At 41.2% G+C, this 14479-nt stretch overlaps 1 protein-coding gene across 2 annotated transcripts in view; it reads left to right on the plus strand.

Annotated features, from left to right (window-relative positions):
- zc3h14 (zinc finger CCCH-type containing 14) overlaps positions 1 to 14479 on the plus strand; it is a 47960-nt gene that overhangs the window by 32105 nt on the left and 1376 nt on the right. Inside the window, exons 1-16 of one of the 2 annotated variants that reach the window (XM_057823337.1) lie at positions 4930 to 5086; positions 5286 to 5328; positions 6159 to 6273; positions 6351 to 6391; positions 6464 to 6587; positions 10018 to 10315; positions 10774 to 10928; positions 11008 to 11108; positions 11182 to 11340; positions 11406 to 11477; positions 11548 to 11674; positions 11781 to 11974; positions 13689 to 13827; positions 13895 to 14034; positions 14111 to 14193; positions 14260 to 14366. In XM_057823337.1, the coding sequence (XP_057679320.1) occupies positions 5051 to 5086; positions 5286 to 5328; positions 6159 to 6273; positions 6351 to 6391; positions 6464 to 6587; positions 10018 to 10315; positions 10774 to 10928; positions 11008 to 11108; positions 11182 to 11340; positions 11406 to 11477; positions 11548 to 11674; positions 11781 to 11974; positions 13689 to 13827; positions 13895 to 14034; positions 14111 to 14193; positions 14260 to 14366 (1934 nt within the window). In that variant the 5' untranslated portion in view covers positions 4930 to 5050. Of the gene's footprint in view, positions 1 to 4929; positions 5087 to 5285; positions 5329 to 6158; positions 6274 to 6350; positions 6392 to 6463; positions 6588 to 10017; positions 10316 to 10773; positions 10929 to 11007; positions 11109 to 11181; positions 11341 to 11405; positions 11478 to 11547; positions 11675 to 11780; positions 11975 to 13688; positions 13828 to 13894; positions 14035 to 14110; positions 14194 to 14259; positions 14367 to 14479 lie in introns of those variants that run through there. The other variant, XM_057823338.1, reaches the window with a different exon arrangement.

Consider the following 14479-nt stretch of genomic DNA (forward strand, 5'->3'; position numbering starts at 1 on the left):
CACGTTAAAATATTTGACGCATTTATTTTATTTCCCTTCAGGCATGACAAATCCAAACAAACATACAGCATTTATATGTGTTTACAATTAATTCAACCCGAAAAGAAAAGGGCTGACGGGAGAAGCCGAAGCTTATTGAAACCCGTCCCCAGTATACCATACAGGATGCAGAAAATATCGAATATCAATTTTTGACATTCAGATTTCATAGTGATTCAAATTTTTTTTTTTTTTTTTAATAGTGACCATCCCCTCTGATTGTTCATTTTCCCAGTAGTCCATCGTCGATCATGGCAATGTGCTCGTTATGTTGATTAGATCAAGTAGATTAGTTCATAATTCAGTAGTTAGTTTCTTCAGTTGATTCGATCCAGAAGATAGGGAATAGCTGAGGACCGATAGTAGGCCGTGTCCGCCACCCTCCTTTTGTCGACTTAATCCTCGTCGCAGTTTTCATTCTGACTCCCGACGATGATTCATCTCAAGGTTACGCACATGCCCCGCTCAAGCAGATTAAAATGACAGCACAGTGTCATGTCCATTTGTTACTTGTGTTTTTTGGTGTTTTGTCACCCTCTGCTGGTGCTTGGGTGCGACTGATTTTATGGGTTTCAGCACCATGAGCATTGTGTAATTATCGACATCAACAATGGCGAGCTACTAGTTTATTCTTTGTTTGAAAATTTTACAAATGTTATTAAAACGAAAACATTAAGAGGGGTTTAATATAAAATTTCTATAACTTGTACTAACATTTATCTTTTAAGAACTACAAGTCTTTCTATCCATCGCTTTACCAGTATGTTGATAATGTTAATGCCATCTTTTTGATTTATTGTTATAATAAACACAGTACTTATGTACAGTATGTTGAATGTATATATCCGTCTTGTGTCTAATCTTTCCATTCCAACACTAATTTACAGAAAAATATGGCATATTTTATAGATGGTTTGAATTGCGATTAATTTCTAAGCTGTGATTAACTCGATTAAAAATTTTAATCGTTTGACAGCCCAAAACATAATATAATGTAATATAATATAATATAATAACACTATTAATTAAATAGATAATAACCAAATAACCCTCTCTGGGTTCTTCACAGAAAAAAGCCATGAAATAAATAACACTATTGAAAAAAAAAATAATTGTTCATGGGGCCGGACCAAATGTGGAGGCGAGCCGTAGTTTGGGGACCCCTGGTCTAAACATACAAAAAAGACCTACTGCTGCCATAAAGTGCTGGCCACAAGTATTGGCACCCCTGCAATTCTGTCAGATAATGCTCAATTTCTCCCAGAAAATGATTGCAATTACAAATGCTTTGGTAGTAACACATCCAAATGCTTTCTTTGAAAAATCGTCACAGGAGTGCTGTCAGCATTGCTGCAGAGATTGAAGAGGTGGGGGAGGTCAGCCTGTTAGTGCTCAGACCATATGCCACACTCTACATCAAATTGGTGTGCATGGCTGTCACCCCAGGAGGAAGCCTAGATAGGGGAAAATATTACATTATGCCTGTGTGATGTATGATTGCTTCTGTGACCTAGATTGTAACAACTTCTACCTTGAGTTTCATAGTTAGGAGGGAATCTCACGAGATTAACTTGTTTTGATTGTTTCTTCCACGCCTGGGTTCCATAGTTAGGAGGGAATCTCACAAGATAACTTGTTTTGCACTCATAATATTTACCGTGGGAACACAACATCTGCTACCGGGCGGCGCAACCTAGGAACCACGCAAAGAAAAGCCCCTTTTTCAAGGGGCTGAACCAAAAGTAGCTTTGTCATTGGACAGGGGCCGCGCTGCCTGGGAGCGGAGGTTGGCCATCTCCGCCCCCGTGTGTGCGTTCCTACAAAATCCGGGCATTTCCGGGCAACCAGTGAATGTTCATTCGCTGCCACCCTCCCACTTCAAATGGATTGGACGTCTACAAGTGATAAACTTACAACGGAAGAATAAAAATAGCTTGGTTTTCTGTTTTTTAGCTGTTTTGTAGAATATCCTCATTTCATGACCAATATATCAATAATTGTCGTGAGATAATCATTATCGTGAGCTTTGTATCGTAAATCGTATTGTATCTTGAGTACCCACTACGAATATCTACCTTTACAACGTTCATCTTTCCCCTAAAAACAAATGCAAATCAACTTTTTCTTGTTACTGGTTGACAGAAACGGAACATCTGATTCACACTCCGAAAAGGGAAGTAACCCGGAACAACTCTTTCACAGCGCTGTCGCGAAAGGAGCGCAGCTGGATTTGCAAATGAATTTCTCAGAAGCGCCGCTATTCAGATAAGGGATAGCAACCCGCGGCCCGTGGGCCAAGTACAACCCAGTGAGTGTTTGAAATGGCCCGTATTCAAGCCACAAATGCTCAAAGCTTAGCTGTCATTGAGTTAAACATCACCGACACCAAGAAGATCATATTTTTTCTCCAGCTTGTGATAACAGACGTCTCTTGGCTTTGATCGGCACCGACGGCGTGTGAACAAAGCAGGCGAGCAGACAGCCGTGCTTGCGTTAGACGTTCGTCTAGACGGCCGGCTAGATCCTTCCCACCATTGTTGTCCTGCCGGGCAAATCTTGCAAAACAGGAAACAATCTTACTGTAAGGGGCGAAAACCCAAGGATATTAACATTGGGAAGTGCATTATTCTTTCACTTTACATTACATACAGCTCTTGGAGTCACACAAAGGATTTCCACAATACATCAAAACAACTGCATTTATTCAATGAACGGTTTTTGATGCTCATATTTTGTTGGATTTTAATGTGGGCGAGACGATTCTTTATAGTGGTTATTGTTTACCAGACAAAAGTGTGAGATCATCATCAAAAAGTTAGTGAAATCCAACATTTCCCTGAAATGACCCCAGTTTGCATTTCGTTGTTTCTTCTGTCATCTTGTGGCGAGTAGGAGAATTACCAGTGCAAATCTACGGGAAAATATTGTTTTTAAACATCGAAAAAACACATTGGCGTTTTACAGTGAGAAATATGATGTTTGGAAGTAAGTTTGACTTCCATGGTGGGTTAAATTTTAAAAATCAAAAGCTATTTTTTTAGGGACTGGCGTTGTCACTTCGCGGCTATTTCACGTCGGAGCCAGTATATTTATGACATTTTTTGAAAGAAAATTCAACGTCTAAAACATGGCCACGTCAAAACAGTTTGATTAAAAAAAAAAAAAAAAAAAAAAAAAAGCTTTATAAAAATCCGTCAAGTATTTGTAAATTGAATTTTAGTGGAGATAACCGCTCCCCCTCCGACGCATATAGTAGCAAATTAGTTAAAAAATCTAGCCTTAGTTATATCCTAGATATAATATATATAACTGTTGGAGCATAGGAAGCGAGGATAAATATAATTTAATATACAGTGGGGTAAATAAGTATTTAGTCAACCACTAATTGTGCAAGTTCTCCCACTTGAAAATATTAGAGAGGCCTGTAATTGTCAACATGGATAAACCTCAACCATGAGAGACAGAATGTGGGGGGGAAAAATCACATTGTTTGATTTTTAAAGAATTTATTTGCAAATCATGGTGGAAAATAAGTATTTGGTCTATACCAAAAGTTCATCTCAATACTTTGTTATGTACCCTTTGTTGGCAATAACGGAGGCCAAACGTTTTCTGTGACTCTTCACAAGTTTTTTACACACTGTTGCTGGTATTTTGGCCCATTCCTCCATGCAAATCTCCTATAGAGCAGTGATGTTTTGGGTCTGTCGTTGGGCAACACGGACTTTCAACTCCCTCCGCAGATTTTCTATGGGGTTGAGACCTGGAGACTGGCTAGGCCACTCCAGGACCTTGAAATGCTTCTTACGAAGCCACTCCTTTGTTGCCCTGGCTGTGTGTTTGGGATCATTGTCATGCTGAAAGACCTAGCCACGTCTCATCTTCAATGCCCTTGCTGATGGTAGGAGATTTTCGCTCAAAATCTCTCGATACATGGCCCCATTCATTCTTTCCTTTACACAGATCAGTCGTCCTGGTCCTTTTGCAGAAAAACAGTCCCAAAGCATGATGTTTCCACCCCCATGCTCCACAGTGGGTATGGTGCAATTCAGTATTCTTTTTCCTCCAAACAAGAGAACCTGTGTTTCACCCCAAAAAGTTCTATTTTGGTTTCATCTGACCATAATACATTCTCCCGGTCCTCTTCTGGATCATCCAAATGCTCTCTAGCGAATCGCAGATGGGCCCGGACGTGTACTTTCTTCAGCAGGGGTACACGTCTGGCAGTGCAGGATTTGAGTCCCTGGCGGTGCATTGTGTTACTGATAGTAGCCTTTGTTACTGTGGTCCCAGCGCTCTGTAGGTCATTCACTAGGTCGCCCCATGTGGTTCTGGGATTTTTGCTCCCCATTCTTGTTATCATTTTGACGCCACGGGGTGAGGAGGGAGTTGAAAGTCCGTGTTGCCCAACGACATCCCCAAAACATCACTGCTCTAGCGGAGATCTGCATGGAGTAATGGGCCAAAATACCAGCCACAGTGTGTAAAAAGCTTGTGAAGAGTTACAGAAAACGTTTGGCCTCCGTTTTTGCCAACAAAGGGTGCATAACAAAGTATTGAGATGAACTTTTGGTATAGACCAAATACTTATTTTCCACCATGATTTGCAAATAAAGTCTTTAAAAATCAAACAATGTGATTTTCTGTTTTTTTTCCACATTCTGTCTCTCATGGTTGAGGTTTACCCACGTTGACAATTACAGACCTCTCTAATATTTTCAAGTGGGAGAACTTGCACATTTAGTGGTTGACTAAATACTTATTTGCCCCACTGTACTTTAAATATTGTAATTGAATCTAGTGAACGTAAAATAACCTATTAAACCATTTAGCTTATTAAAAAAAAAAAAAAAACTTTTTAACTTTCTACTTCTCACTTGTCCTTTCCAAGATTCCGTCGACGCTGATCACGTGACTCCGTCCTACGTCTTTCCCGCTGGTTAGCTAGTCAAATTAGCTGTTTGCAACCCTTGAAACTCGTTTACGTCTGCTTTCGCTTGAAAGTCCAATCATGGAGATAGGGGCTGAAATTAGCAAGAAAATAAGAGTGAGTGGCATTAACGTTTAAGATGATTTGACATTCAAGTTGCAGATTTAACTAGATAATTGTGGTAGCTACTTGGCTAGCTCGCGGTAGCCGAACAAAATGGAGTCAATAACTTGTTTACTTGTGGCTTGTGTTGACCAAGGAGATAAACAGCGGAGAGTGAGCTAGTGAGTAAATTATGTTGTACTATTGTTTGCAGGCTGCTATTAAAGGAAAGCTTCAAGAACTCGGTGCTTACATTGGTAAGTCAACGCCGTTCCTGTGGCTCGAGTTACGACGAGGCTTACGCTCAAGTCGTAATGAGTGTAAATATTCGTATTGTTTGAACGTTTGAGGACGTTAAAGGTATTTTTTTGGTCTTTGAAGAGTGGAAAACGTGTGCAGGGTATTTGAAACGTGCCTTAATCAATAAATTGTACATAAAAACATCAAATGAAACGAAATTATTCAAAAATGACCTGATAAAATCCCATTTCCACCAAAATAATATGCAATAAAACATACTGAACATGATTAATCCTTTAAAGAGCACGCATTTAAAACATTGGTTGCCATTGACAGCACTTGACGTCAATGGTCCCAGTTTAAATGAATTGGACGTTTATTGTTGTCAATGGCAGATATGCTAGACGGAGTTAAATACGATGAAATTATTATTATTATTTTAACTCAGCTTGGTATTGGCTTGTTATTGACTGTTTTTTTTTCATTTCAATTTTAGTACTGGTAATTATGTTTCTATATACGTTTAATTTTTGAATTTATTATGAAATAAAAAACGAGTGTTTTGGGGGGCATAAGAGTATTATTTTGATACATAAAAATGACACATTGTGCTTTAATTACCTTTGTGACAACTTCACTGCGTGAAAAATGCTGTCAATGGCAGCCAGTGAGTTAAGCGTTAAAAAGTAAACATGAGACAAAAATAATCTATTTAAACATAAAATGTGATATCTGCCAGGCTTCTCAGGTCAAGTAGTATAATATGTTTCTGATCATTCGTAGCAGTTTAGTTAAACATTATTCTACATCAAACACTGTGATTGACCACCATTTTTTGTCTTTCCAGACGAGGAACTCCCAGATTACATCATGGTAATGGTGGCCAACAAGAAAACCTCCCAGCAGATGGCTGACGATCTCTCGCTTTTTTTGGGGAACAACACCGTTAAATTCACCGCCTGGTATGATGACATATTTTTTTGCTTGTTAGTACGACTTCTATTGCTTAATACTAACACCCCTTGAATTTATTTTGAAGGCTGCACGGCGTCCTGGAGAAGTTACGAACAGTCGCAGTGGGTATGTCGCACTTATCTTTTACAGCATTTATGAATACTTCTTATATTTTTTCTGTGGATTCTTGTATTACAGAGCCTGCCCCTGTCAGACATGAGCAACAGCCAATTAGCAGCACGTCTGTCACCAGAACGGAAGATTTTAAGCCTAACGCACGCTCTGATAGGACGGAATCCCGCAGCTCCGCCCACGAAAACCGGTAACATAACGCACAAATGAAACCAACCTGAGTGATGCACCGGTACAATTTTTTGGCTCCCGATTCCAACATCCATCTGCATGCTATTGGACAGTGCGCCTTATTCTGAAAATTACGGTAAAGTTATAGGAAAGGGCGACAAGCTCTTCTTATTTTATGGTGGCCATCTTGGGTAGGCAACCAGCAATTAGAAACTATATCTGGAAAAGTACATATTGCACAGCATCGGCGTGTTATTTTTTTCTACACACCCATACCAGTGACCTCATTTTAGTGTCATATTGGTACCGATATTTGCATTGGTATCAGTGCAATGGTCTAATCGGGGTTTCCTCTACGATTTTTTGAAGCTGTGGTGGTAGGCTGAATCGGAGTCGTACGGCCTCACCATGCCGTGCTGCAAAAAATTAAAAGCCTTGTATAAGCATTATAATGAAAGCAACACCGGCTGTATGTATCGATATTAGCTATATTAGCCTACTATCAAAATTACTAAGTTGGCTGCAAATTCATAATGAAGGGGGCCGCGCATAGTTTCTGACATTACAAATCACGATAAATAGGTTGCCGCTGATCCCTTCATACTCGGCTGGAGCTAGTTTGAAATGGCCTTAAAAAAATATAAAACCAAAAGAAACATTTCATTTGCAAGGCGTTAAGGGTGTAACGGTACACAAAAATCTCGGTTCGGTACGTACCTCGGTTTTGAGGTCACAGTTCGGTTCATTTTCGGTACAGTAAGAAAACAAAATGCAAAATATAAATGTGCTAGTTGTTTATTACACACCTTTGTGCTTTCAACAATAGGAACATTAGCCTATACAAAGCTAGACTTCTGCTCAAAAAGTAGCGGGTATTTAAAGATAATCCAACAACAATTTGCCTTTCAGACCCCGCGTATTGGTCAGCTTTCTTTCTGAAAGAGAAAAAAGAAGTCCTGTGCTAAAGAGAAAAGCAATCCCAATGACAAAGATTTTAACATGTATTTTACAAATGAAATGCCTCAATGAATCATTTTTTTTCTTTTGAACGGTTTTCAAAAGCTTAATTGGTAGATTTTCTCAAGTTAAAGCGCCACACAGAAATTAATTGTGTAAGCAGGATCTGTGTATTATTCTTATTTAATTACAGGTGTTTTAGCTCATTTCAATTTATTTTATTTAAATGGGCTATTATTTATTTTATTATATGTTTATATTTTACAAATGTGATGTAGTATTCATTTATATTGTATATTTTATGTTGTATAACTTTAGTTCCTATGTCAATATTAGTTCCTCCTTGTTTTGTTGTAGTAGGAGGGTTTTGTATTGAACACGGGGCCGTATTGGTTATTATTATAGCAGAGAAGACAGAAATAAATCAACAAAGACAAGTCAACTGTGCCCCTATCTACCACTCAAGAGATCTGATGGACTCAAAAAGTGGGTTACGATTGCATATTAGTTTGAAAATTGACCAGATCCACCGTATTTTTACACGAGTGACTTCCGGTCTGCCCGATTCTAGCTACCGGTAGTAGTATTGACGCAGGAGGGTCGCGTCTCGCGTCAAATAATAAATTCTGCCGTTTTTTTTCGCGTGCGTTGCGTTGAGCCGGTTCTGGGACGCATCTAACATGCAGCCGCACTGTGACTGGTGTGCATTGGCTGATTGACTTTAACGCCCGCGTTTCACTGCGTTCTTGCAGCGGCCATGTTGTCGCGCCGTTGACGTTTCTGGGTTATACTGTCCTACCGTGTTGGTCCTCATTATAGTAGAGAAGACGGATCGACTCACAGCCTCGAAAAGTTAGGGTTACATTTAGGCCTGTCGCGATAACAAATTTTAGTGTGCGATAATTTATCTAATAAATTATTGCGATATGCGATATTATTGCGCCCCCCTCACCCCCACAATTTTTTAAAACCCATTTACAATAACACAGTGAGAATACAGTATATATTAATAGATCAAGTACACCCATTTAAACGCGATAAGAAATCACAACTAAAAACAATAGACCATGCCTCTTAAGTACTGTAAAAGACAACAATATTAATACCGCACAGAAACACAGAATAAATAAAATGTGTTTTTCAAGGGAAAAAAAATACAATTGCAGTTAATAACTTAAGCACTTAGGCAAGTGAAAACTTTTCCCCTCATAGCTTTTGGTTCCATAGGGATGCAACGATACAGTTAAGTCACGGTTCGGTACGATTTTCGATACGGGCCACACGATTTTCGATCTGATTCAATACATTTAATGCTCTGGGAAAAAAAATAAGAACTGTATTTTTTGTTTTTTGTTTTTTTCTTTTTGCAAACGAGCAAAAATTAATTCCCATCATATAAACAAGCATTTTAGTGCATAATATCTATGTGCTGACTTCTTACTGATCTGAAGAAATTTAGTATAAAAGTGCTGAGAACAATCTTTACTGTTTGTAAAGTGAGGCGGGGCACACTATTGATTGCTACAGCTCTCTTAGCAGCTAGGTTTCCACATGAGCAAGACATCCTATTTGCGGTCACAATCCATCTGTGTCACGTACTGAATGAACAATATTTGCAGCATTATCTATAGTCACTGGTATGGATTGATTTGGCCTTCTTAACTTCCCTTCAGTCATGGCGGTTTATAATTCATCGATGTAGTATATGGACTACGTGTCCCATAATCACTCCGTAGCTCACGTAGTACATCTAGTTTGCTATTTCATGATATCTAGTGTGTGCGCGCATTAAAAAAGTTAGCAAACGCCACAGAAGTCACTTCTGCTCATTACTGCACAACACCATCATATGACAATCGACTTTCATAAACAGGACGAGTTTGAAGCTCGGCGCTCTTAATTTGCCACTCAAATATCCGGCGTTGTGCCGAAAAATAGCCGCTGCGCGTGAAATGTCACCCCTGACGGGAGCGCCCATACGTCAACAACACCAGCACGCTGGAGATGGTCCGCAGTCAATCCGGAACACTGACGCGGCCGTGATACGTTGAACAATAGGATATAATGAGAATGATTGGCTCCGGCGCTATTTTTTGCCGGACCTGGAACGAAGATGCATTTTGCGCAGTTGATAACAAGGAATCCGAACTTTTAACAGCATGTCTGCCGTACGCGCGCACGCATGTGCACGCGAGGCGATAAATCACAGCTGAAAAATGACCTCCTTCATTTTTATTTATCGTGCCATAAATGGAATTATTGCATATTGCGACAGGCTTAGTTACATTACGTCAGAAACTTGTTTGGTACGCCTCCGTTCCGAACCGAGCCCCACGTACCGAAACGGTTCAATACAAATACATGTACCGTTACACCCTTACAAGGCGTGGTGGCTTTTATTTTGTTGTGGCGGTGCGCCACAATCTGTTAGGTGTAGGGGAAACCCTGCTAATGCTAATTAGTTGAAAAGTTATTATTTTATTTCCTGTCAGGAGGGGCAGTGTCGAGAAGGGTTCTTCCCGTCTGACGTCTGCCGTCAAGCCCCTCATGGAGCTCCTCCCCTCCGACGCGGTTATAGACATCAAGCCGGAGATGGACGACGAATTCGGCGAGGACGGAGCAGAGACGGCCACCGCCCAGAGGGCAGCGCGTGGCAGTCGGCCGTCGGTGGAACTGTACAAGGCGGGTCAGAGCAAGCTGAGCAATACGTCGCGGTCTGCCGAAGGATCGTCGCACGGGAGGCATCAAGACGGCAGAAGCAGTAGAGCCTCCAGAGGCGGGTCCACCAAGGTACTGAAGTTGATTGAAAGTCTGGTGTGTTGCTGAAAGATTCATTAGAATGTTATAATGGTGGATTTAAGGGTTGTTTTTATGGAAGGCAAGTTAAAAGTATATTGCTGCCACATCAGTAAAATCAGAATTTTTTTTGTTTTTTTTTCAAGTTTTGCATTTTTACATTGTTTTAGGTTTCAACATTAGAAAGTCCCTGTTTTATTGTGATAATTTTTGTAAATTAAGTCATTCACTATCAATCTCACCTGATCATTTTCACTGCTATTGACGATGCTAGACATCCAGACTTGCAAGCCCCCCCAAAAATTGCAATGATAGTTTTTTTCCAGTATCGTTCAGGCCTAGTTTGAATGTTTCTAGTTTTGAATTTTGACATGGCGGGTTTTGTGCAATGTTTGGTTTAAAAAATGGCCCTATTCTCAATGTACATTGTCCGAATTTTTTTTTCTCTCCAGGAGTCCCGTAAACGCAAGGCACCCGTGAGCTCTGTCGTGCGAGTGAGCATCGACTCCGACGAGGAAAGCGACGACATGGACGAGGATGACGACGCAAACCCCGGGGGTCGGGGTCTTTCCAGTCGGGTGTTGCTACCGTCCAAACCGGAACGAAAGTCAGCATGCTTTTGTGCCTTTTTACACGAATGACTTTCTTCAAGCATCTGATTGGCTAAAAAAGATCTCTTATTTCAGGCCATCACTCCCACCTGCCAAGCAGGCCAACAGGAATCTCATTTTGAAGGCCATCTCTGAGGCACAGGACTCCATTAACAAGACCACCACATTCCCAATACGTACGTATCGCAACGTGCGTCCCTCTCAGAATCTTCCTTTTACTTGAATTCCATTTTGTGGCCTCATTTGCAGTTCCACAGAGGCAAACGGTTCCCGTTGCGCCTCGTGCCCGCTCTGCAAAAGATAATGAGATGACGGCGGCCATCCAACTGGTGCAGCAGCACCTGCACAACGCTCCCTCTAGGGGGCAGCGGTCATACGCGCCTGAAGAGCAGCCTAGCAGAACTCTGGGTAACTTTTGAACACCCGTGTAATAAAACATTCCTAATTGGACTGACTTTTTTCATTTGAATCAGCACCGAGCAGATCCGTGGCCGCTCATTCGCCGTCGGAATTACCGCAACGTAACGACGGAGACAATGAGGACCGTGAGTGGAGTTTGATTGACTGGCGACTAAACCGATGAGTCGTTTGTTGAGTTTTGCGTTATCATTTCAGCGAGCAGCGCGAACAAGCAGTTCGACACACGTTCCATTATCGTAAGTCGACCGCCGGCGGACGAAAGCCGAAGTCGGGATCGCAAGCTGAAAGATGAGCTTGCACTACCGCGCACTGTGCAGACCGGGTAATGTTCCAGACATGAACATAAAATACAGTTTTTACATTGAGGTTTTATTGATTGTTTTTCAATGGCAAACAATGTGCTAATGTGGTTTCCTCACTTATACCAGCAGGGAGAAAGACATGTCCAACAGCCCCAAGTTTATCGTGACACTGGAGGGCGTCCCGAGCCCGCTGGGAAACATGACAGAGACGGACGTGGAGCTAGAAGACGTTCGGCCACCAACTACTCTGGGCGCCAAGTCCAAAGTCGGTGTCCTGCAAAGGTTGCATGGAGAGCTGCCCTCAATGGACACTTCATTTGGTACAAAATGGCCATTTAAAACAGATAAATTTGTGGCTAATTATTGTCAGCGCTAGCTCTAGCGTAGCCGTTTAATTGTAGCACAGTGGCAAACCACTCATGGCTAGCCTTAAAGGGAAGCACGGACAGAAAGACTTGTAGTTCTTCAAAGATAAATGTTAGTAAGAGGTATAATAATTTAATATTCAAACCCCTTTTAATGTTTTTGTTTTATAAAATTTGGAAAATTAGTTTAACGAGTAGGTCGCCATTGTTGGTAACGACGCAATGCACTCTGGGTGGTAACGCCACAGGGCAGCGCTGCCGTCTTCCACAGTGTCCCTCGTTATCTACATAAACATGTCTTCGGTTCTGCCCATCCAATTTGAACCAAAGCGGAAAATTGATGAGCAGGACAGCACTCTCGATGTCTCACGAAATGAGCCGCAAAACCAATTAAATTAAGGTCTCCAGCGGGATTCGAACCCACATTTCCCGTGGGACAGACGAGCGCGTAAACTACAGCACTATACCTCCGCGTGACGTTAGATGTTAGAGTCCTGATTTTCCTTATAAAGCAATAGCAACCTGCATGCGTTTGTCTGTCTGTGCGGTAAAACCTCAAAGGGAAACTCAACTGAAGAGAAAGTGCGGCTGGCTTGACCGCAGAATTAAAAAACGTGGCTCACTTCAGACATCAACAACATAGGGATGGGTGATAGGGTTTATTGAACAAACAAAAAAACACGCGATCTCGCAAAGAGAGACACAAAAAGGGTCCGTGACACAGGTTGGGATCAATAAAACAAGAAAACCTGAGGGAAAAGGGTGAGAGGCAGACAAATGATAAAAAAGGCAATGCTGCAACTAGCAACGAAAGGACATACAAACTGTCAAATTGCAGCATATCAATATCTTAGCAAGCCGCCTAGGATCAGTTGAAAGACACTGCTGATGAGCTGAAATTGGATGCAGGTACGATGTTGCGAACTCATCCCACAGCTCTGTAACGAACCAATCTGACCAGCAGCAGAATGTGAAAAATCATGCCATTCGTCATACTAGCTTTGCTTGCTAGCTAGCACAGATTTTCTCCCAGTCCAGTCCAGTCCAACCATGTCATCACCCCTAGCGTGCATTGCGCGTGTAAAATATGACACCCTCGTTATGTCAAAACATGTACTAAATATCATAGATTTTTAAATATATGTGTCTGATAACACATTTTAGTAATAGAGAACAATTGTGGCCTATTATAGACTGTCTTTTAAGTCTGAGGTTCCCTTTAAGAATAAGTTTGGCTTTCTTTAGTGGTTTAATCCCCATAGTACAAAACCAATTGAGCTAGCAGTGTGCTAGCATAGCAGTTTTGTCCTAGCAAACTGTGTATATCTGAAAGTATGAGCCTGCAATAATATGGCTTTAAACAAACATAGCATCAACGATAAACTCCAAATGCACACTGCTACACTCGGAAACTCCCAAGTGTTAGTGGGTAAAGGAACACCAACGCTAGTAGATAGCGACACTGAATGCACCCAAAGTCAACATGAACGTATGAAACAAGGACGCATACTGCAGGCTAGCCCATAAGAATGCATAAATTAGTAACGTAAAGAAAAGTAAATAAACCCATTTGGTATTAAAGCCATAGAGATCAAGTGTAGATTATAAATGCCGCTATAGTCCGTAAAAATTACTGTAAATTGAGCCAACAAGAACATGTTTCCGACAGATGACCCAATGGAAGAAGACATGTTTGACATGGACACGACGCCTTTAAAAAAAATGAAAGTAATGGAGCGCTGCAAGTTCTGGCCGGTGTGTAAGAGCGGAGATGAGTGTCCTTATCACCATCCAACAAGAACGTGCAAGTGAGTGCTTTCGCTTAAAAATATGAAAAAGCATCAAAGAAAAATTTATGCTTTTGTTTTGTCGTAGGACGTTTCCTTCGTGCAAATTTGGCGACAAATGCCTTTTTATCCACCCCAACTGTAAATATGACGCAAGGTGCAGCAAGCCCGACTGTCCTTACACGCACGTGAGCCGCAGGGGTACTGTGGCTCCACCTCCGAGGCCAGGTGCAACGCCCATACATATCGCAAACCCCCGACTTTTCGAAGTAAAAACGCTTATTTAATATTTTCTATTTTATAGTTGCTCCAGCAGCACCAACCATGAGCATGTGCCGCTTCTTCCCACATTGCAAGAATATGGATTGCGCTTTTTATCACCCAAAGGTAATGTTTGTTACACTTTTTTTTCAATTAATTTTTTGATAGTTAATTTTTCATTATCTTGTTTAGCCATGTCACTTTGCCAGCCAGTGTAACCGAGACGGTTGCACCTTCTTCCACCCAAACACGTCGGTGCCGCCCAGGCACGCCCTCAAGTGGACCAAGACACAGAGCAGGTGATTACCATTGACGGCGATAGGTGTCCAATCCATTTGGACTGGTACTTCCCCGTGTAACTTTATCTTTTACATAATATCCTTATTATACAATGTTTACATTGATTATTAGC

This window comes from Corythoichthys intestinalis, chromosome 19 (assembly GCF_030265065.1).
Source record: "Corythoichthys intestinalis isolate RoL2023-P3 chromosome 19, ASM3026506v1, whole genome shotgun sequence".
Taxonomy (NCBI): domain Eukaryota; kingdom Metazoa; phylum Chordata; class Actinopteri; order Syngnathiformes; family Syngnathidae; genus Corythoichthys; species Corythoichthys intestinalis.